Raw genomic sequence first — 19,027 nt, 5'->3', positions numbered from 1 at the left:
ATGCACCTTTTCCGAAGGTGCGGGACCCAACGACTGCCACGCTTGGTGTCGTCTGTACTTGTTGACGGGTAAGCGGACATATCGGGTCGGATCATGAAAGCGACGACCCAAAATCCGATAAGCCCGCTCGTGTTTGTCGTGTCGGATGCTCTGGTTCGGATGCTCGTCGCTGCACGCTGCTGTACGTAATCCTTTCTTCGAGCTCTTCTTCGTGTTCTTCCATCTTTTGATACCGTCTTCTCATTCTCGCAAGAGATGAGCTTCGCCATAGGAGAGTTCGTTGTAAGGAACAGATGAAACCGGCATCGAGAAACAAGGCGGGGAAGATGGAAGTAGGACCATGTCCTCCTCCTCCCCCTCCTCCAAGAAAGGACTCCTCCCGCGGACTCTTAAAGACCGTGTCCGCCGTGATCATCTTCGCGGTGGCGGCGGTCGTGAGCTTGTGGACGGTGGCACGCAGCTCTTCCCATCACCACCACATCGGTTCGCGGCCGGGGCTTCTCTTCCCCATGAGCATACACACGGCCAACTGCGAGAGTAGTCTCAGGTTGGAGGGCTTCGTCCGGCCAAGCCATCTGCTGCATGAGATGAGTGACGAGGAGCTGTTCTGGAGGGCTTCCATGGTGCCCAAGGTGGAGGAGTACCCATTTAGAAGGGTGCCAAAGGTGGCGTTCATGTTCCTGACAAGAGGACCTCTGCCATTGTCACCACTGTGGGAGGAGTTCTTGAAAGGCCATGAAGACCTCTACTCGATCTACGTACACACAATTCCAGGATACAACCTCAATGTGTCACAGAGTTCTGCATTCTATGGCCGCCAGATTCCAAACAAGGTATGCAAGATTGATGTAGGTTCATCTTTATGAATTCTGATCACCAACACACTCTATGTTAACTGAGACATTGGATTTGTTTGAGTTGATACGTTTAGTGGAATCATACGGCTTTTGGTTGATACAAGTCTATGCAAAGTCTTGTGTTCTTCCTGGCAAGCCAAATCACATGTTTAAAACACATTAGTAGCCATTTTGATGTGTGTAAAATCACATGAAATACTTCGGATGATGTCATGCTCCTGCTTAGGAGAGTTAACAACAACATTGATATCCCAATCACTGCAAAATAGATGTATCCTGATACATGTATTTTCTTCAGTAACAGGATAAAAATGTTTCTTGTTTTAGCACATCTCTGCAGTAGCAACTAATCTGAGCTGACAGATGATGTTTTCTGAACCTTTACTACTATAGGAATAATATCTAATCAAAGTTTTAATATGGAAGACCTCAAAGAACTGTTCAACTCAAACATGCTGAAAGTTCATCTCAGTGCATTCACTGCATCTGCTACTTGCACTCAGGTGGTTCGATGGGGATCGATATCGATGGTAGACGCAGAAAAACGACTTCTGGCTAATGCATTGCTGGACTTCTCGAACGAGCGCTTCGTTCTGCTCTCCGAGAGCTGCATTCCAGTCTATGGTTTCCCAACGGTCTACAAGTACCTAATGAGATCTGCCCACAGCTTTGTGCAGTCCTTTGACGAGAACTCGCCACTCGGTCGAGGCCGGTACAACCACCGCATGGCACCTGACATTGTGCTTTCCCAGTGGAGGAAGGGGTCGGAGTGGCTCGAGCTCAGCCGGTCGCTGGCCGTGGAAGTGGTTGCAGACTTCAAGTACCACTTCCTCTTCAGAAAGTACTGCCAGCCACCTTGCTATGCTGATGAGCACTACTTCCCCACCTACTTCAACATGTTCCATGGGGCCTTGATTGCAAACAGGAGCATTACTTGGGTGGACTGGTCCAGGGGAGGTCCTCATCCAGCAACCTATGGGTATCAAAACATAACAAAGGACCTGATCCAGTCAATAAGAGAGAGTAAAATCTGTAAATACAACTCTGGAGCAACCACTATGTGTTTCCTTTTTGCAAGGAAGTTTGCATCTGATGCATTAGAGCTCCTTCTCAACCTTACTTCAGCAGTGATGAGCTCTTGATCTCAGCGCTCTTTACTTGTTCTCAAATTGAACCTGATTTCATCCATCCTTGTTGATGAAGGAAGGGAGAGGCTGTAATCCTCTTTCCCTTGAAACAATATATGGCTTTTACATGTGGCATACCTAAGAGAAGTTTGATCTCACCTTTCATTGGTTTGCACAGCATGTAATTTTATCTAGAAAGCAGATCTTTACAGTCGCAAAGCCCATAGGAAACCTAAAGAAAATTATATGAATCAGTACCGTTAGGCAATTATTTATTCTGGTTTCCATTCATTTTCAGTCTAGCCATCAGAAGGAGTTTATGTTTTGATGATGTATGCATGGCTATATGGTTGGGCATACTGAGTGTTTAAATTGCTGCAGACCCCAGTAAATATGGACAAGCCCAGTGTTCTCTTGCCCTAGTAGAGAGACTGTTTTGGTAGTTTTCATTTACCTCTCATTTCACTAGTTAATGCAATCATGGTGTGTTTGATAACTTATACATAATCCAAATGGATGACTTATTTTCACCAACTTGCTTTAATACCAAGCATTTTGCTAAGAAATATATCAGCTCCAGCACAAAATGCATATATGCAAATGTCAATCAAGAACCCAATTACTTCTATCCTCCGTCTCAGTTCCTCACACATCTTGAGACCCATGAATGCATTCCCAACTTCGGTACTATTGGGTTTCATGCTATCCACACCTGAATTGATATTTCCAACCCAAAGCATCAAGTCATAGTTATGCAACTACAGCGGTAAATGTTTGGATTATTAAACTTTTTTTTGCATACTTCCACTTCTGATCTTGATAAACATAGATCCATGTCAATAATATCCTGCCCATTTACCTTGAACACCTATGGTCTCTATATTTGTAGTTATAGCAAGGAAACAAATCAATATTTACAACACTCGAAAAGAGTGCAATATGTACTCATAAAATTTCTTTAAATTTTGATATATTATATATGTTGCAATCAGTGTAATTATCCTTCTTGGCTTCTTTGTTGGTCTCAAGTACAATTTCACAACTAAAGATGTAAGAACAGCGAGTCTTTCTGAGCAATAAATAAATAACAAAACTGGGATTTAAGTTACTCACACATTATTCAGAGCACGAAAATTGCTGCTGGTTGATACCCTTTGCCTCATCTTGAGATTTAACCTATTCTTCAACTGATAACCACCAAGCTTAGTTGAACCATGGGATTCACGACATCTGAAGTAAGAAACCTTATGCAACAAGATCATATTCATCATGATCAGGGGGTACAACATCCAACCTCATCATACTTCTGTATTCTTTAGGCACCGGTGCACCAGCTTGCACGCATAGCTCCACAATAGCTGGAGCCTTTCCATAGTACCTCTTCAACTCATTGGCCAGTGGGGGGCCATCAAGATCACGCACATGCCACACATAATTTGGTCTAATAAGATCATCAATCGTGGCTTCCTGCCATGCATGCAAGCCAGCCCGAAATTGATGTTTTGTAGCTTTGCACATCCTCACCTTGTGTCCCTTAGGCCCCACTTGAACTTCGGGGCAGTAGCCACAGGTTATCACGCTATACTTCTTCATAAGCTTCGTTGCTCCTGATCTCATATCTAACCAGGACTGCAGTGTCCTGGCACTGAATTCACTTATCGTCCCTGCCACATCAAGCCTATCACCATCCAAGATGATTGGAAGAACCTCTCTTGCTGAGTCAAAATTATTTCCTGTAAATGCATTTTTGTCCTCCTCTGGCTCAAAGTCTACAATTCTCCCCTCAATTGAATAAACAGGCTTGGTTCTTCGTTTTGTTGGGTAATCTTCAAGGTGAAGACCTGCTTGAATGCACAGCTCTACTATTGCCGGAAGCCTTTTGACTCCAAACCTTTCTTTGTGACCAACTCTTGGCTTTCCCACTCTATCATAAAGGTGGTAGCAGTATGGAAAGCCAACAACATCTCTTATTCCTCCTCTTCCCCACACATGATTTGAGCTCCTTGAACCACATTTGGGACCTTCACATGACCGTATCTCATGACCAAGTTGACCAATATGCACTTCAGTGCAAAACCTGGTAATCGAAGAATGTCAAATATCCACAACTTGAAGTCACTCTCATTGCCAACCAATTAAAAAACATGTAAAACTAATTGATGGTGATGGATCCAGAGCTTACCTACACTTTTTAACAGCGATGGCTTCCTCACCATCAACAAGTTTCGACAGACCATGAAGCAGAGATTCTCTGGCATTATAAACTTGATGAGCCACCTCAATGAGGTCAGGGACAAGAAGGCCATTTTCAGGGGCATGTTCAAGGACTCGGCAAGGGTTTTCCTGCCTGGCTTTCTTCTCTTCTTTGGCCCTTCGAATCAACACCTTCATGGGGGTCGGGTAAGGCTTCCTCTGCCATGTTGGACCAGGCCTCGGGACATCAGCATAAGCAAAGTCCTCTTCACTGTCAACCTTTGCCTCATTGCTAATGGCACTTGTGGAACCAAAGTGGCATGAGAGTCTAATTTGCAGATATGATAACTGTGTCCTCCTTATACAAGAAATGCGTTGCGTAAATATCCTTCCAATTAGCATCCTCTTCTAAGAAGTTACCATTCTTCTGACATATAATTCTGAAAAAGGAGGAAAATAATAGTTCTGCTTAATAGAAATGCACAAATGAAGACTTCATACAATATAAGGGCAGGAAGCCACAGGACGGTTTGGTTCAGTTAGCCCAACGATGGTGAGAAAACATCAAAGGATGCATAGAACGAAATCATACAGGAGGAGAAGTTTCTTCAAATCTTTAATCAAAACATGGTGAGCTAGTCTTCCCAAGGGATTGGAGAGATGGCGATCTAAGCAAGATAAGGAAACGAGAATTTAGGGTTTACGGGACAGAGATTGAAGAGATGATACCTATAGCATTGCAGACCCGCAATGAGAAGCGGCGAGGAAGGCGACGGAGCCTGCGGGACGAGCGAGGGGAGCGGCTGGACGCGGAGAGGTCCGACAGGAGCAGACGCGCCGCAGCATGCGGCTGTCGTTTGGGATTTGCAGCTCCGCGATCTCGGTCGCAGGTGACTTGATCCCTTCTTGGTATCTGAAAAGACCTAATTGCGCCATTAACATTGAATAAACAAACACGAAGTCGAGGGTATTTTAGTCATTATAGAATAAAACAAAGTGGGTCGGGGGATCGGTGCCCTAATTATCATCTCGATCAATCCGGTTCCCCTCTCGAGAAGACGGGGTCTTGCACGATGACGGAAGAACCCAAAGGTACCAGCTTTGTGCTGTTCTTGCTATGCACTGGTGTTAAGTCTTTCCTTTTCTTTGAAATTTTGCTAGATTTGCAAATGCAGATGGCTTCTTGTTGACCTTTAATTCACGCAAACGATTAAGTGGTTTCCTTTAAATCCCTTTTGCTGGTTCCCGTTGCAATAAAATTTCAGGGCCCGCAGAATAGGTAGGGCAAATTGCTCTCTCTTCTCTAACACTTATGTGGTGATAGACTGTAAGGTTTCCGCGGAAGCTTTTATGAAGTTCTATGTTAAGTCCCTTTTTTGTTTCTAAATTTAGTAGAATTTTTGTCTGACTTTTTTCTTCATAAGAAAAATATCTTCTTTTCGGTTTTTGTATGTCTAGATCTTCGATTCTTGAGGTCCTGATATATAACTTAGTGAGAAAACTTTCTCCAAAATAGAAATGACAAGATGCATATGGAGCTTTGTTTATTCCTTTTCTCAATGTAATTTAATGAGATTGATGCTCTCGATTGATATATGATGGAAACGATACCCGGAAACAAGGCTATATATACCGAACCCCTCCGGCTGACTTCTGTTTTTAGATGATTGTTGACTCCTACTTGTGGTTATTTTATGGCATGGTTATCACGCTTCTTAAGTCAACTCCCTTATGTTGTAATACTGTCCAGATAGAGGCCATCGGAGGTGCTTCGACATAGATGTTTGCATGAGATTCAATACCTTTAGCTTGTAACAAAAGTATTCCAGAGCACCTTGGAGAATATGAAAATTGAGAATACATTAGAGGAGATGAACTTTCAAAAAGTTAGAGAAAAATGATTGTGCACTCGAAGCTAATGATTGGCTCAGTTGTAACTATGAAATTATACATTTGTGGGCCCCAATTACCTGTAAGATACATTTTGAGCAGGGATGTTGGGTACTAAACATGGAGCACGCATGAGTTCTTTGTTTAAGATGGGTTCATTCACAAACTTCCTTAAAACAACTTGTGAGCAAGTAGGAGGTTGCTATGCAGATTGGAGTATAAGAAGGAAGCCCATGCTAGACCCGAATATTCCAAATACGTATTTCTCTTGATAATTTTAATTTGTAAAATTCAAAGAGTTGTAGGACAAGCCAAATGCCATGTAGGGAACAAAGTTTTGATGTTTCTTCCCTCATTCAATTTTTAGATTTTGATTTATCTTGAACCTTCCATTTTTCTCTGTTTAATTTAATCTGCAAGCAATTCAGTACCTTTTTTATGTTCGTGATCATCCTCCTAATTTTATGGTTCCCTTTGAGAATCTGTTCTGCAGGCCATTTTTTCAATGCTGGACAATTTTTCTATTACAAAGTTTTTTTTCCATTTAGTAAGACATTAGACTATGGCTAAATGTTTGGAAATTTGATATTCTTTTTCTTTAATTTTATAATCAGACACTTGCGATATGATTGGAAGCCAAAAAACAAATCCTTCTCGGGATAAGGATCTTGCTCCATATATTAAGATTAAAGTTCTTTTCTTTGCCAGAGCTCGGGATCTTACTGGATCGACAGAGTTATGTCTTGAAATGCCAGATGGTAGCACTGCCAGAGATTGTATGAATAAACTCTTAATTGAATTTCCAAATTTACGGGAAATTTATAATTCCATGGTTTTGGCTCTTAATGAGGAATATGCTCCAGAATCGACAGTATTGAGAAATAAAGATGAATTGGCTATCATTCCCCCAATAAGCGGAGGTTGAAGAATGTTGCAGAAGCAACATGATGTTTTTTTAATGTTGTATCAACTTATAACATCTTATTAATAATGGTCTTCATTAATACTATAGCATCTCTTTACCCTGCTCTTTGACGGACGTACATTATTTGGCTGGAACATTTTGCTTTTGTCATCCTACCCCGAGCAAAAATAATAGTAATGGATGATCGACATTTCATCTCCAAGTATTATATTCATATGCAAATTAAGCAAATAATGATAGAATCAATGCTAGTTTCATTTTTGTGCTTATGATAATATCTGCTGTTTTATTACAAGTTAATGTTGCGATTTGTCAAAAATCTGCATCCTTGTTAATGTTGTATATTTACTGTGTTAAAAATCTATACTTTTGGAATGGAGAAATCACATGATTGATCATCAAAGATCGTTTTGTATCATCAAGGTCATTCAACAGATTTAAGATGGACCATTGGGAAGATGTTTAAGTGCCTGTATTGTGCATTTGGTTATAGCAACTCACTGTCTTCCCTTTTTTCTTTTCCTTGAAAATCTTGATTCTTAAGATGATGAACCGCAAGGCCATCCATTTGATGTATGTATGGATGTTTTATTTTATTTGACTGGTTTCTAAATATTAACATGTTCTGGAGCAATAGATCTTTTGTTCTTCGGTATAATTTTGGTATCTAAAATATTTTTCTTTTTTCTGCACAATCTCATGGCATTAAGGGTGGTTAACAACTTCGATGTCTGCCAAGCATCATCTGGATATTGTTAACCTTTAATTCGATTTATGAATAGGTATGAAGCAGCTCATGTTTTATGATTCCAGTGCTAGTTGGATCATATTGTGATGGGCTACAAGCATACTGTCCTGCTGACTGAACCATGTGCATTTCCATCATGCTCCTTTGGTGGTGAAAGATACAGAGTGTCGAAAAGAATTTACATTTTAACAAAAGATCATTGTTTCTGGTAAGACATGTTGTACAGATTTGCATTAGATCAAAGAGTGCAGATGCATAATGGCTTTTGCTAGATTTGAGCTGCATTGTTTCCTGCTGTCTTTTTTACTTTGAGCCAAAAACATGACCACTCTCTATATATCCTCCTAACCACAAAAGGAATAAGATACAAACTTAGAGGCTAATAAGGTAGTTTAGCACACTTTGAGCAATGAGACTGAAACCAAGTAGCTGTCAAACCAGATTGCCATATGTAATTTATAGAATGAGCTAAAACAACCAACCAGGCTACAGATAGATCACAGCTCAACACAAATGAGATCCAGCAAGGTCATTTCTTCCACCCAAATTACCAGGGTCTAGAGGGCAAGCTACAGCTCAGCTAAAGCTGTTCTAAACTGGTTCATGAGAGATATATATATAGTACTTGCTTGGAAGTATGATCTTCTATCATCACAAAAGATGCCCACAAACCCTTTACAATAGCCAAAACACATTTTACATATATATCTCCATATATATGTAAAATAAACTGTATATATATCTCCATATGAGCAATAAAGCAAACCATTTTTAGACAACCACTGTTTCATAACACATTTTACAACCACCTTCTTTACCCAAAAAATGACCAAAGGTCAAAGAACTTGGATGATCTACTTTTGGTAATGGGCCTACCTGGGGTTAATTATGACACAGATGAGGGAATAATGGCAGGACCATGTGAGAGTCTGGCTTCGCTAATATCTTCTGATGCTGCAAAACCACCCAAGTTTATGCTGCAAAAAGACGTGGAGCCACTCTTTGCAGATTCATCAGAATTCCTACTTGGCCTTTGATCGCTCTGGTTAACAATGAGAAGAGCACCATCATGGTAGTAGTCATCGTAGGGCATGCCTCTGATTCCAGCATGGCCTATGTCTCTCAGTGCCAAGGAATCCGACACGGGGAAGAACACTAGAGTGCAGATGCCAACAGTAGTGCAAAACAACAGCATGAGGAAAGATAAGAACACACTGGCCTCATACAGCAGACTGCCTGGGCTAGGAAGAACAGAGAATCCAAGGAGAAGAGCCCTCAATGGAAGGAGAAGGATGACTGATGCTATCAGAACATAAATCCTTCGCCGCAAACCTTTGTTGATGACCAATGACAATATCTGTGCACCGACATATGTCACATAGCAGATCAGGAGGGCATAAAAACCCGCAAGAATTATAGTGCTTAGAAGTGGATACTTGCATACAGTATCACCGTCTGTTAAGGAAGATGCACATGTGAAGAACTTTGATATACTGATTTTCTTGTCACTCTGCTCTTCATTGCTAAACCCAGCACCAACTAGAATGATGGCAATTTGCATAATGAAAATCGGAAAGCAGAAGAGCAGCACATACGCAAGCGACTTTCTGTTCCACCGTCGGCTCAGTGTGCCAGATTCCCTTTTCTGCAGTGAGGCATGGAGAAGGAATGAAAGAATAAGAAACATGCTTGGTTCTGCAAACCCTAAATTTGAGAGGATGTAGAATTTGCAGATGCTTCTCTGCCATGCTTGGCTGGAAAAGAGCCTTGTATGTAGGAATCTCAACCTAACAATCTCCCCAAAGCCCCACCAAATAGAGACTAGAATTAAAATGATCCGACTAACCCAGGGCCCATTAAAATATCTGAGCTGCAGATAATGTCTTCTACTGATCCAGAACTGGAAGTACAGAGAATGGAAGATGCATAGTAGACCAAGAGTGGCAGTCAGGAAGACAAGGGAAATGGTCAATACACCAAATGCATCGGTGGCAAGACTCTGCAGGGGCATCACCTGAAAGACATTCCAAGCATGCTATCTACCAGCAACGAATCCAAGATGACCCACAAGTAAACCAAAATACCCCTTCATAAAATTTCTATTCATAAATCTTGTATGATGCAAAGATGATTTTCCTCAAAGCATGCCTGAAAGAAGTTGTGACAAACTCATCAAAATTAGGCCTATATAGTCATAAACTGCAGCCTGAAACAGAGACCAAAGAACACATTCTAGTTTACTGAAGGTGACAATTTCCAGCAACCAGTGGCATTGGTATCTTACACTGAATTCCAAATACAAAAAAGGAGGCACAGAACCAAAAATTGCACTATTTTTTGCAGGGAAACAACAGGTGCAAATCACCATGAAAGACATAGTGGTACATGTGAAATGCATGCATCCAGTAAATGCAACACAAAAGAATTCCTGACAATCCTGTAAATTTAAATCCCACAAATAACCTAGTTCATATAAATTCCTATACATTTCAGCGCCATTACTAAACTAATTGAACCTATAATGCGATCTACAAAATATCCCTAAGATTAGGCAATCAAACAACATTTCCCAAGAAGTTAAGTTACAGTAAGATGATATAACTTGCAAATGTTATTGTTCTGACAATAAAAAAAAGAGAAACTAAAACCAGAATAGAAGCAGTAAGACTTTCGAAGTAACCTTTATTTCAACATCAACTAAACATTACCAAACCCATAAATTTGACTGCTTGCATAAGCTTATACCTATAATCTCAATCCAAATGAGGTAGAAATTTATGAGCCTAATTGAACATATTGCCATAACTCATGAACAGAAACAAATTTATAGAGCTAGGGCATTAAGGTAGTCTGATGATAACAGTACCAACCAAACAAGTAATGATTTCTGCAGTGACATGAAAATTACATCCTCTGCAGCACAAAGACATCGTAGTTTCGTTGCATTAGCTTAATCCCCCTTCCAATGCATAAAGCTGCTTCATTACATAGTTCTTGAAGAAAACTAAGAACGGATGAAGAAACAGATGTATCAACTAACCAGAAAAAAACCCCTTTTTATAGATAGAAAGCAAAAATTAACATCACTTTCTTGCCATCAAATCCCAAAATAATCATCCATATCACCATTACAAGCGAACCAAACAGCCAAAAAGAAAGGGAAAAGAAAGAGGCTGTTACCCACAAAAGCGTCGGAGAAGAACGTCACAATCGTAGAGGCTACAAACCCCCATCTTCATCGTTCCGGGGGCCGCAGAAGACTGAATCGGGCGATCCGGGCCTCCAAGAGGAGCTCTCGCGGCGGCGAATCCGGGACCGAGGAGAACGGTAAAATCACCCAGCCCCCTTCGAATGAGACCCAAACCCTAATGGAGGAAGAAGGGAGACGGAAGGAGAGAAGGCGAGGAATAGTACGAATAGAACGAGAGAGGAGGAGAGCGAGAGGAGAGGGGGAAAGGAAAGGAGGACAAGGTTGGACGAAGCGACGCGGGTGGGGCTGGTGACAGCCTGTCATTCCCGCTGCGGTAACCGCACGGTGGGCGGTGCCAAGCCCTCCGCCACGTGCCTACATGACAACCGTCGATCGAGCATCGGACGGTAATTTCGGGTCCGCCCGTGATGGCTTCGTGACCCGAAATTGTTACGACACCCCTTCGATCTCAACATCCATTATGATTGGGCTAAACATTCCGCACGTGGGACCCATGTGTGGCCCTACCGCTTCCAAGGGCAGGTAAGAGAGCGGGCAAAGCGCGAGGGAACCGTAATAACGCGCGTCATCAAGTCCTAGTTAAACAATGATTACGAAGTAAGATGGTAATTATGTGAGTATGGGATTAGTATTGATGTGTTTTGGATCCGGATTCTTCGGATGTGTCAGCATGGATCCGAAATCGGATCCGATTACTATGGGACTGAAACGTATAAATGTGTCCACCTGTGTTCCTCAAATTCGAATCCGCTCCCGCAGCCTCTCTCTCTCGTTCGTTATCCTCTTCTTGTGGCTCTTATGGCGTCCCCATGGCCTCCTCTCGTTTCTTTCCTATCTTTCCCTCGCTCCCCTTTCGAATTAGGGCACGCGCGACTCTCTCTTCTCCATGACGACCGTGGCGTGCAGGATCTCCGCCGCTGGAGCAATGCTCTTCTCCGCCTCCCCTCGACCGCACCGCAACCACCCCGTGATCATCCCCCATACCCTCCCTCGTCGTCGCCTGACGACCCTGCGGAGCCCCGATCGGATCGCCTGCAAGGCCACCGAGGTCTCCGAGGTGGAGGAGGGGGAGCCGGCTGTGGCGGCGGCCAAGGACGCTGACGGCGGCATGAACTGGGTCCCCGTCGTCCCGTTGGCGGCGCTGCCCAAGGGGGAGCGCCGCGTCATCATTCAGGACGGGGAGACGATCCTGTTGCTCTGGTACAAGGATGACGTCGTCGCGATAGAGAACCGGTCACCGGCCGAGGGGGCATACACCGAAGGCCTCTTCAACGCCAAACTCACGCAGGTTCTCTTCTACCCCTTGGATGTGCTTGGTCTATGGATTTCCTCACTTCTGTGCAATGAGAACGATTGATTTATCATGGAAATGGACGTGTGTTTGATAAACTGGATAAACTAGCTCTGGATGCGGTACATGTTGATCTATTTTTGCTCAATTGATGCGGTGTCAGCTTTGGCAAATGAGATTTCGGAATAAGATTAATAAAACCCCTAGCTTTTAAATTTAGTTATTTGTGTTAGGATTATTATAAGATAATTTCATGTTCTGAAGCTTTCTTAGGATGTTATGTGAGCATGTTGATGTGAATATAGTAGAAGTAGCTACTCTTTCTTTAATCTATTCTCCCTCTTTTTAAGTTTTAGATTAGGACTTGATAATGAATTCTTGTATCTTGCGTAGAGCTCATGAACGTGGATAAAATTCTATACATCTTTTCAGGATGGCTGCATTGTTTGTCCGACTACAGATAGCACATTTGAACTTCGAACCGGAGAGATCAAGGAATGGTACCCCAAAAATCCTGTTCTTAGGGTCCTTACACCACCTTTGAGGAAACTTTATGTGTACCCTGTCAAACTAGATGGAGAGAACATCTATATCAGCATGAGAGGAGGTTCTGCAGGATCCGCAGAGATTGTTTTCAGTGGAAGAGCTCAGCCCGGTATGACGGCATCAGATGTCAATGTGGAGGAGGTCTCTTTCTCTCTCTGTCACTCTCCCATCTGTGATTTATACAACATTTTATAGTTCAATAATTGTGAATAACAAGCAGAAATATAGGATAATTTATGATCGGTTGTGCAGTTCAGATGCATTCTTCTATCATAGTTAAGTATGTCATCATTTCCTGAACATGAACTTTCAATATGGAGACTGAATCGCTATGTTAAGGACCTCCCTCTGAAGTTGTTTTTATCAATAAATAAAAAAATAAAGATTTAATTGTTTTCTCTTTTCCTCTGCTTCTTATTTGGTCTCCGATTTTAACCTCAGGAGTAAATATTCCTCTATTTTTATTTGGGTTTTGTTCTCAGTCAATTTTTTTAAATACAAAAATGAAGGTTTTGGGTTAATTTTGTTCAAATGACAGTTTGAATGCTTACATGAAATTTTAAACATAACTACAAAGTCTTTCTTGAGTAAGAGGCCTTTAGTTGACTGGAGACAAGAGGCCTTTCCTAGGGGGTGGGAAACTGGAGAAGGGAATGAGAAGTTCATGGTGGGTAGAGGAGAATGGGCCTAGGTCATGGGCCATAAAAGGTAAACCTGGAGTGAAAAGAATCAAGCGTTGGACTGACCTATGGTATGATACTATATCATCTCAAGTTGTCCTCAGCTCATCCAACCCTACAAGTCTGACACACATTGCATCTCTTCTCTTAACAGGTAAGTCCATTCAGTTATTCTTCTAATACTTCTAAAACCTATTGATTCTTGATACTTGATAAATGTTTAGTACTTGCAATATTCCACCAAATTGCATTCTAGGATGAGTTGATAGTTGCATTAAACATGTTAATACCAAACAAGTTATTCCATTCAATCTGAACCCAAGGAAGATTTTTTTTCTTATTGAAATCACTACACCAATTAGATAAAGACATCTGATTTTGTTTTTAAATATCTGGAAACAGTGTTTTAGAATGAGGTAATGTGGTTGTTTATGCACTCCACATATGTGCATGTGGACATATGTCTTCTCCAATAAGAGCATGCGGCCTCACTATGCACTGATATCTATATAAAAGATACTGTGCATATGTGATCTGTATAGGCAGGAAAATATGATCATGTATGTGGTTTATATTTCCTTACTATAAATATCATTTTGTCTAATATTATTATCTTGGTGTTATTTGTAAATATTCCATGAATTAGATTTCCATCACTTGATACTCATTTTTCTTCTTTGAATAATTTCTTAATGAAAATAATGACATTATATAAATTTTTTATTCAATGTTAGCATATAATTACCTTGTAATAATTTAAATTTGCTAGCATATTTTTGTTTCTAGTTAATCAAATATTATTTTTTAATATTTCAACTAAATTGCACCCATGGCCCCATGGCTTCCACATAACATGCTCATCATGCAGTATGTTGACTGTTTGCATGCCACCACTTCCTTTTTCGTTTTTCGTTTTTCATTTTTTTAAGCATTGTCTAGAACACCTACTCCACTGAGTTCATTCTCTCTTATTACTTTCTGTGTTCTCAGATTCATCCAGCATAGGGCCGTGTACTTCTACCATGCACCAGAAGTAAAATTTTTGCTCAAAATGAATATGTAGCTATTTTACACTTGTCTTATCATAACAGATGAAGATTTGTCCTGAAGGTCCTTGACATGGGTTTGTTCTGCTCTAAGCATTTAATTCTGAAGTAGATTTGAAGTTCTGTGTTGGTTGTGTCAAATAACAACACACGAGTTAGCTTTCTGTTTCTGCTTTCTTTCATCTTCATTTTCTAATAACTATATTGCAAGACAAAATAAGTTATGCTATAATTCCCCCACCCTAACAAAGAATTCCAAAGGAAAAAAAAAGGAAAAAAATCCTAATTATGGTATTTCTGCTACTATGATACTGTAAGAATTTCATGATAAATTTGCATAATTTAAGCAACTGCTTCAAGGTCTTACATTTTCTCATGGTGCTTCAATTTGTTTCAGGTTAGGATGGTAGTTGATGAGGATTCTGAAGGATTTGGTTTCACAGGAAAAAATGAACTACTAAATGGGAAGGCAGCCATAATTGGCTTCTTACTATTGATAGATTTTGAGCTTTTAACTGGTAAAGGTCTTCTCAAGGGGACAGGTTTCTTGGACTTCATCTATTCAGTTTCGAAGGCTTTTGAATCCTTTTAGGCATTTCTTCATTTCCTCATCAAGTTGTTGGAACGTCAGTAATGTTCATAATCTGCAGAAGGTATCTTATTTTCCTCACACTGGGAACTCTTGTATTCTTCATTTTGAAAGGTTAATATTTTGAGTATCTTGATTTGTGTTCACAACTGAACTTTTTTTATACTATGAACTGAATATTTTTGGAGTTATTATAAAAGACCTGTTCAGGAAATTTTGCAAGTTAATAGGTAGCCCCGCTGTTGTGGTAGAGGAAGTAGCTTGGTGATATGCAACCTCTACGAATTATATCCACCCCGTGTATAAACAACCAGAAAAAGGTTGTGCCAGTGATAATAGCACACTGGAGAAAGCTACTATTTGATGAGATTTTTATGGTCCAAAATAAGTATATTTTTATAATTTTATTTTATAATTATGATGATCGTTATGCTTGTGTTAAAAAATATATTTATTTTTTCAAAGGCTGACTAAGGTCATAACTAGCAAATCCAGTAGAACCTGAGTATTTGAATTTTTAATATAAACATTTCTCAAAATCAAGTTCCTCAATCTCTTGATCTTTTTAGTGTCAAAAAGAGCTTCATTCATAAGATAAATTTTTAATTATATTCTAACTTGCAGAAAATGATTTAGTAGAAAATTGGAGTTATGTTCTGCTTTCTGTCCCTTTGTTACACTATCCTCATGATAATAGATTTACTGGATCCATCTTAGATAATCTTGATATAAATTGGCTACTTTTTTTTTGGTTTGATTGTTGGAATTTGCTAAGCACTTCTTGAAGCAAAAGTATATCTAAATACAGGTACATGTGCTAAAAGGCCTATAGGTGACTTATTGCAGGTTTTTCAGTATTGGCATGGTTGAGTTAATGGACATAGCACATGTTGTAAGTGTTTGCTGAAAGCAACATGATCCTTATCACTTAAAAAAGATCTGGTGATATATATGTTGTTAATCATATAGTGATTGTAGACCTAAATTAGTACCAACCTATATGTCAACAGAGATGTCAAATTTGTCTTGCGGTTTTTTCAATACAGATATGTTTACCAGATTTCTTTTCTCTTATTTATTTGGATGATCCTCTGTCTCGACAGCCAGATGTATAATTATATATTTAGTGATAAGCAACATGATCCTTGTCATTTCAAAAAATCGGGTGATATGCATTGGACATATATGTTGTTAATCATATAGTGATTGTAGACCTAAATTAGTACCAACCTAAACGTCAACAGAGATGTCAAATTCGTCTTGCATTTTTTTTCAATGCAGATATGTTTACCAGATTTCTTTTCTCTTATTTATTTGGATGATCCTCTGCCACGACAGCATATTTAGTTGTGTTCATTTTCAGTGAACTAGTAGAAAATAACTTTACATGAATTTGATGGAGTGGAACTGAATTTTTTAGATCTCTAGATTTTGGAGTGATTATTTTAACCGCTACAAGTTTCTTTTTCTCGGGTGTTTTAAATTTCAGCCATCAAATCATCTTCTGATCGTTTAAAATATGATTTGATAATTGATCCTCGTTGCTATAGGAAACATGCATATCATACCTTAGTTTTATACGGACATATGAAAAGGAAGACATCAGTTAGTGGGATTTACACTCAAAGACCAAAGACAATGGTAAAAATATAATGAAAAATGTTAATAAAGAAATATTTTGTGAGGGTTTATACCTTGATATTTCGTTAAACACAGGTCGATAGTTAACTTCGCTTTTTCTTTTACAGGTAAATGTTTTACATATATTCATATATATATACATGGGTGTGTGCGTTTCTGTTTATTGACTGTGGTGTATATTGTTGCTTCTAATCGGGATTTCCGTGTTTGATTGACTGCATTTCTTTGTCTCTCGTGTAATGGTGATTGGCTTTGTTCCCTTGCTACTATCAGAATCATCAAGTGTTAATGTACACGGATAAAGCGGCCTTCAGTCGTTTGCAGTCCCATGCCATGCTTAAACATCATGCCCCTCATTATTCAGGGGTTGGCTGGATTCACCTTTCCTGTTAGCTGCCACATCACTATCGCCACTGACACAGTTTCCCAGATGTAAGTTGGCACCTATCTATTGTTTCTTTTACATTACTCGCCTGAACCCTTTGCCAAAACTATGTAAACTGTTCGAAGTCTTTGAGTAACCTTGTACCTCATTATTTGTTTGATAATTTTGTTATGGAGAATGGGTCTTTAACATGTAGTTAGTCACATTTTTATGTCGGTACATTTTTTTGCTGCAAAAGTAAAATTTCATGGAACAATCCAGTTAGCTGGTCCGAGTAGAATGACCCAAAGAAAAGACTGTTGAAATGGAGAGAACAAGGTCTTATATCCGAAGATTCTTATTTTTTGCCAGCTAAATCTTAGGTTCTGACCTTTGCTCTCTCCAATCTCCTTGGAGATTGGGTTCTCCAACTAAACCAGATTTGATATCCTTTAATCAGACATAGAATGAATTAGAATAACAATGTATGTATATATATGATCAGCTAGGATTGGAAACAGTGAACATTTATTATTGTTATTACCTTCATCTCTGTCAATGTTTCATATTTAACCAAAAGGTTATTATTCTGATACATAGGACATTAGTTGGATTTCGATATGTGAATGAAATGAAATTGACAGGTGAACTACCCATTATAAATGTACGATTAATTTGCATCTATTAATTTGCTTCAATCAGATCCAGTTTTACTCCAGGCCATGTCAAAAATGCTTCTTCTTCTTCTTTTTTTTCTTTTTTTTGAGTCTGTAGGACTTGAATGGGTTTAACTATGGGTTACATTGAAAAGATAATTAATAATACAAATTATAAAAAGTAATTTACTATCGTTTTGAACAATTTTTTTATTTTCATTTTACTTGCAACAAATGCCCTTCTTTAAAAGAGCTGTTGTCTGGATTTGCTTGATAGCTGTCATGACGTGATATGTTTTACATCCGATGCTTCCAAAGCCAGCTCCGATTGATGTGACATCGACACACCATTTTGGACAGACTCATCCATCCATGTAAAGCTAGAATTAGAATTTAAACATTCCATCTTACTTTGCATCCAATAATCCAACCTTTTCTACTTCTACGATTGCTTTGATTTGTTGGTTCAACTCTCGGAGGATCACTGGGTCTCATTTGTTCTGTTGATCGTGACCTGCTCTTTTCCTTTCTCAATCATTTCATCTAGTACAATGAAATATCTGGTGCTTTTATGAGCCATATATGCATCTTGATTGCTTGTGTTAGCATCAGAAATTTAAACTATAGAATTATTTACTCAATAAGTCATCCAACAACAGCATGTTCATTATTATTATATCTCAGTCTGAGACCCACATCCATCCTAATATGATGACTTGCCATCTTCTCACACCTGCATGCTTTTTTCCTATTTCTTTTCTCCTTTTTAGTGTACTAACATTCCTATTGTGCAAACAGTAGGCCACCAAATCATCACTTCGGTCTCGTCTCAATCATGCACGCCCACACTGCACCAAGTTTCACCATCAGAATCAAGCCACAGCAGCACAGGCAAGAGTGACAGCCTCCACATTATGTTTGCACATCACACTCTTTCAACGATACGAATGCTCCGTATGGCTTCAGAATCATTACCAGACATGTTTCTTCCTCAAGCTTGCACGTAAAACAATTTCACACCTAACAGTTGGTCACCCATCCGCATCAGTCCCCCCATTTCCTTTGCTGAGTCTTCAAGGATCAGTCTCACAGTGGCAGCAGCAGCCAGCTTTCTCCTTCAATACAATGCCTCCCTCAATCCTCTTCCAAATCCAGCCGCAGAGACGCATTATCCTACTCTTTTCCCATGTTGTTTGCATGGCTCTGTCCTGTCTCCATTAATATCTTCTTGCACACCTCTTCATCCACACAGGTTTCATCACC

The 19,027-nt window shown here is 39.8% G+C and overlaps 5 protein-coding genes across 15 annotated transcripts; 3 read left to right on the top strand and 2 right to left on the bottom strand.

Annotated features, from left to right (window-relative positions):
• Positions 1–261: 261 nt before the first annotated feature.
• On the top strand, positions 262–2,137 carry LOC135645153 (glycosyltransferase BC10-like). The gene is made up of 2 exons (XM_065163258.1): positions 262–833; positions 1,361–2,137. The coding sequence occupies exons 1-2, from the start codon at positions 294–296 to the stop codon at positions 1,997–1,999; spliced, it is 1,179 nt and encodes a 392-aa protein (XP_065019330.1). The 5' UTR covers positions 262–293; the 3' UTR covers positions 2,000–2,137.
• Positions 1,130–5,064, bottom strand: LOC135645152 (APO protein 3, mitochondrial-like). 2 transcript variants are annotated; one of them, XM_065163257.1, is made up of 5 exons: positions 4,907–5,064; positions 4,167–4,617; positions 3,098–4,061; positions 2,144–2,216; positions 1,130–1,830 (listed from the first exon to the last, which is right to left on the bottom strand). In XM_065163257.1, the coding sequence occupies exons 2-3, from the start codon at positions 4,577–4,579 to the stop codon at positions 3,230–3,232; spliced, it is 1,245 nt and encodes a 414-aa protein (XP_065019329.1). In that variant the 5' UTR covers positions 4,580–4,617; positions 4,907–5,064; the 3' UTR covers positions 1,130–1,830; positions 2,144–2,216; positions 3,098–3,229. The 2 variants fall into 2 exon arrangements, with proteins under 2 accessions (XP_065019329.1, XP_065019328.1); XM_065163256.1 differs by lacking the exon at positions 2,144–2,216.
• A 92-nt stretch (positions 5,065–5,156) lies between these two features.
• LOC103995963 (molybdopterin synthase sulfur carrier subunit) lies at positions 5,157–7,097 on the top strand. Of its 3 annotated transcripts, none has more exons than XM_018830908.2 (3): positions 5,157–5,269; positions 5,353–5,456; positions 6,682–7,097. In XM_018830908.2, exon 3 carries the CDS (start codon positions 6,693–6,695, stop codon positions 6,990–6,992), a length of 300 nt encoding a protein of 99 aa, XP_018686453.1. In that variant the 5' UTR covers positions 5,157–5,269; positions 5,353–5,456; positions 6,682–6,692; the 3' UTR covers positions 6,993–7,097. The 3 variants fall into 3 exon arrangements, with proteins under 3 accessions (XP_018686453.1, XP_009415011.1, XP_065019338.1); XM_065163266.1 differs by having other exon boundaries at positions 5,250–5,269; positions 5,339–5,456; XM_009416736.3 differs by lacking the exon at positions 5,353–5,456 and having other exon boundaries at positions 5,162–5,269.
• A 1,232-nt stretch (positions 7,098–8,329) lies between these two features.
• Positions 8,330–11,207, bottom strand: LOC135581154 (uncharacterized). 6 transcript variants are annotated; one of them, XM_065163261.1, is made up of 3 exons: positions 10,921–11,207; positions 10,611–10,744; positions 8,330–9,888 (listed from the first exon to the last, which is right to left on the bottom strand). In XM_065163261.1, the coding sequence occupies exon 3, from the start codon at positions 9,749–9,751 to the stop codon at positions 8,627–8,629; it is 1,125 nt and encodes a 374-aa protein (XP_065019333.1). In that variant the 5' UTR covers positions 9,752–9,888; positions 10,611–10,744; positions 10,921–11,207; the 3' UTR covers positions 8,330–8,626. The 6 variants fall into 6 exon arrangements, with proteins under 6 accessions (XP_065019333.1, XP_065019332.1, XP_065019335.1 ...); XM_065163260.1 differs by having other exon boundaries at positions 10,649–10,744; XM_065163263.1 differs by having other exon boundaries at positions 10,925–11,207.
• A 507-nt stretch (positions 11,208–11,714) lies between these two features.
• LOC103995965 (uncharacterized) lies at positions 11,715–17,320 on the top strand. 3 transcript variants are annotated; one of them, XM_065164149.1, is made up of 4 exons: positions 11,715–12,239; positions 12,675–12,929; positions 14,912–15,167; positions 17,109–17,320. In XM_065164149.1, the coding sequence occupies exons 1-3, from the start codon at positions 11,838–11,840 to the stop codon at positions 15,104–15,106; spliced, it is 852 nt and encodes a 283-aa protein (XP_065020221.1). In that variant the 5' UTR covers positions 11,715–11,837; the 3' UTR covers positions 15,107–15,167; positions 17,109–17,320. The 3 variants fall into 3 exon arrangements, with proteins under 3 accessions (XP_065020221.1, XP_018685274.2, XP_018685271.2); XM_018829729.2 differs by lacking the exon at positions 17,109–17,320 and adding an exon at positions 15,936–16,242; XM_018829726.2 differs by having other exon boundaries at positions 11,716–12,239; positions 17,018–17,320.
• The last annotated feature ends 1,707 nt before the right edge of the window (positions 17,321–19,027 follow it).

Source organism: Musa acuminata, chromosome BXJ3-8, assembly GCF_036884655.1.
Source record: "Musa acuminata AAA Group cultivar baxijiao chromosome BXJ3-8, Cavendish_Baxijiao_AAA, whole genome shotgun sequence".
In the NCBI taxonomy this organism is placed as follows: Eukaryota; Viridiplantae; Streptophyta; class Magnoliopsida; order Zingiberales; family Musaceae; genus Musa; species Musa acuminata.
Note: the sequence above shows the minus strand (reverse complement) of the source record. Positions and strands in the feature narration are given on the sequence as shown.

Coding starts and splice junctions, on each gene's coding strand:
- LOC135645153 (XM_065163258.1), top strand. CDS start 294: ATGAAACCGGCATCGAGAAACAAGGCGGGGAAGATGGAAGTAGGACCA. Junction 834..1,360: donor GCCGCCAGATTCCAAACAAG/GTATGCAAGATT, acceptor ACTTGCACTCAG/GTGGTTCGATGGGGATCGAT.
- LOC135645152 (XM_065163257.1), bottom strand. CDS start 4,579: ATGCTAATTGGAAGGATATTTACGCAACGCATTTCTTGTATAAGGAGG. Junction 4,062..4,166: donor ATCGCTGTTAAAAAGTGTAG/GTAAGCTCTGGA, acceptor TTCGATTACCAG/GTTTTGCACTGAAGTGCATA.
- LOC135581154 (XM_065163261.1), bottom strand. CDS start 9,751: ATGCCCCTGCAGAGTCTTGCCACCGATGCATTTGGTGTATTGACCATT.
- LOC103995965 (XM_065164149.1), top strand. CDS start 11,838: ATGACGACCGTGGCGTGCAGGATCTCCGCCGCTGGAGCAATGCTCTTC. Junction 12,240..12,674: donor TCAACGCCAAACTCACGCAG/GTTCTCTTCTAC, acceptor ACATCTTTTCAG/GATGGCTGCATTGTTTGTCC. Junction 12,930..14,911: donor CAGATGTCAATGTGGAGGAG/GTCTCTTTCTCT, acceptor AATTTGTTTCAG/GTTAGGATGGTAGTTGATGA.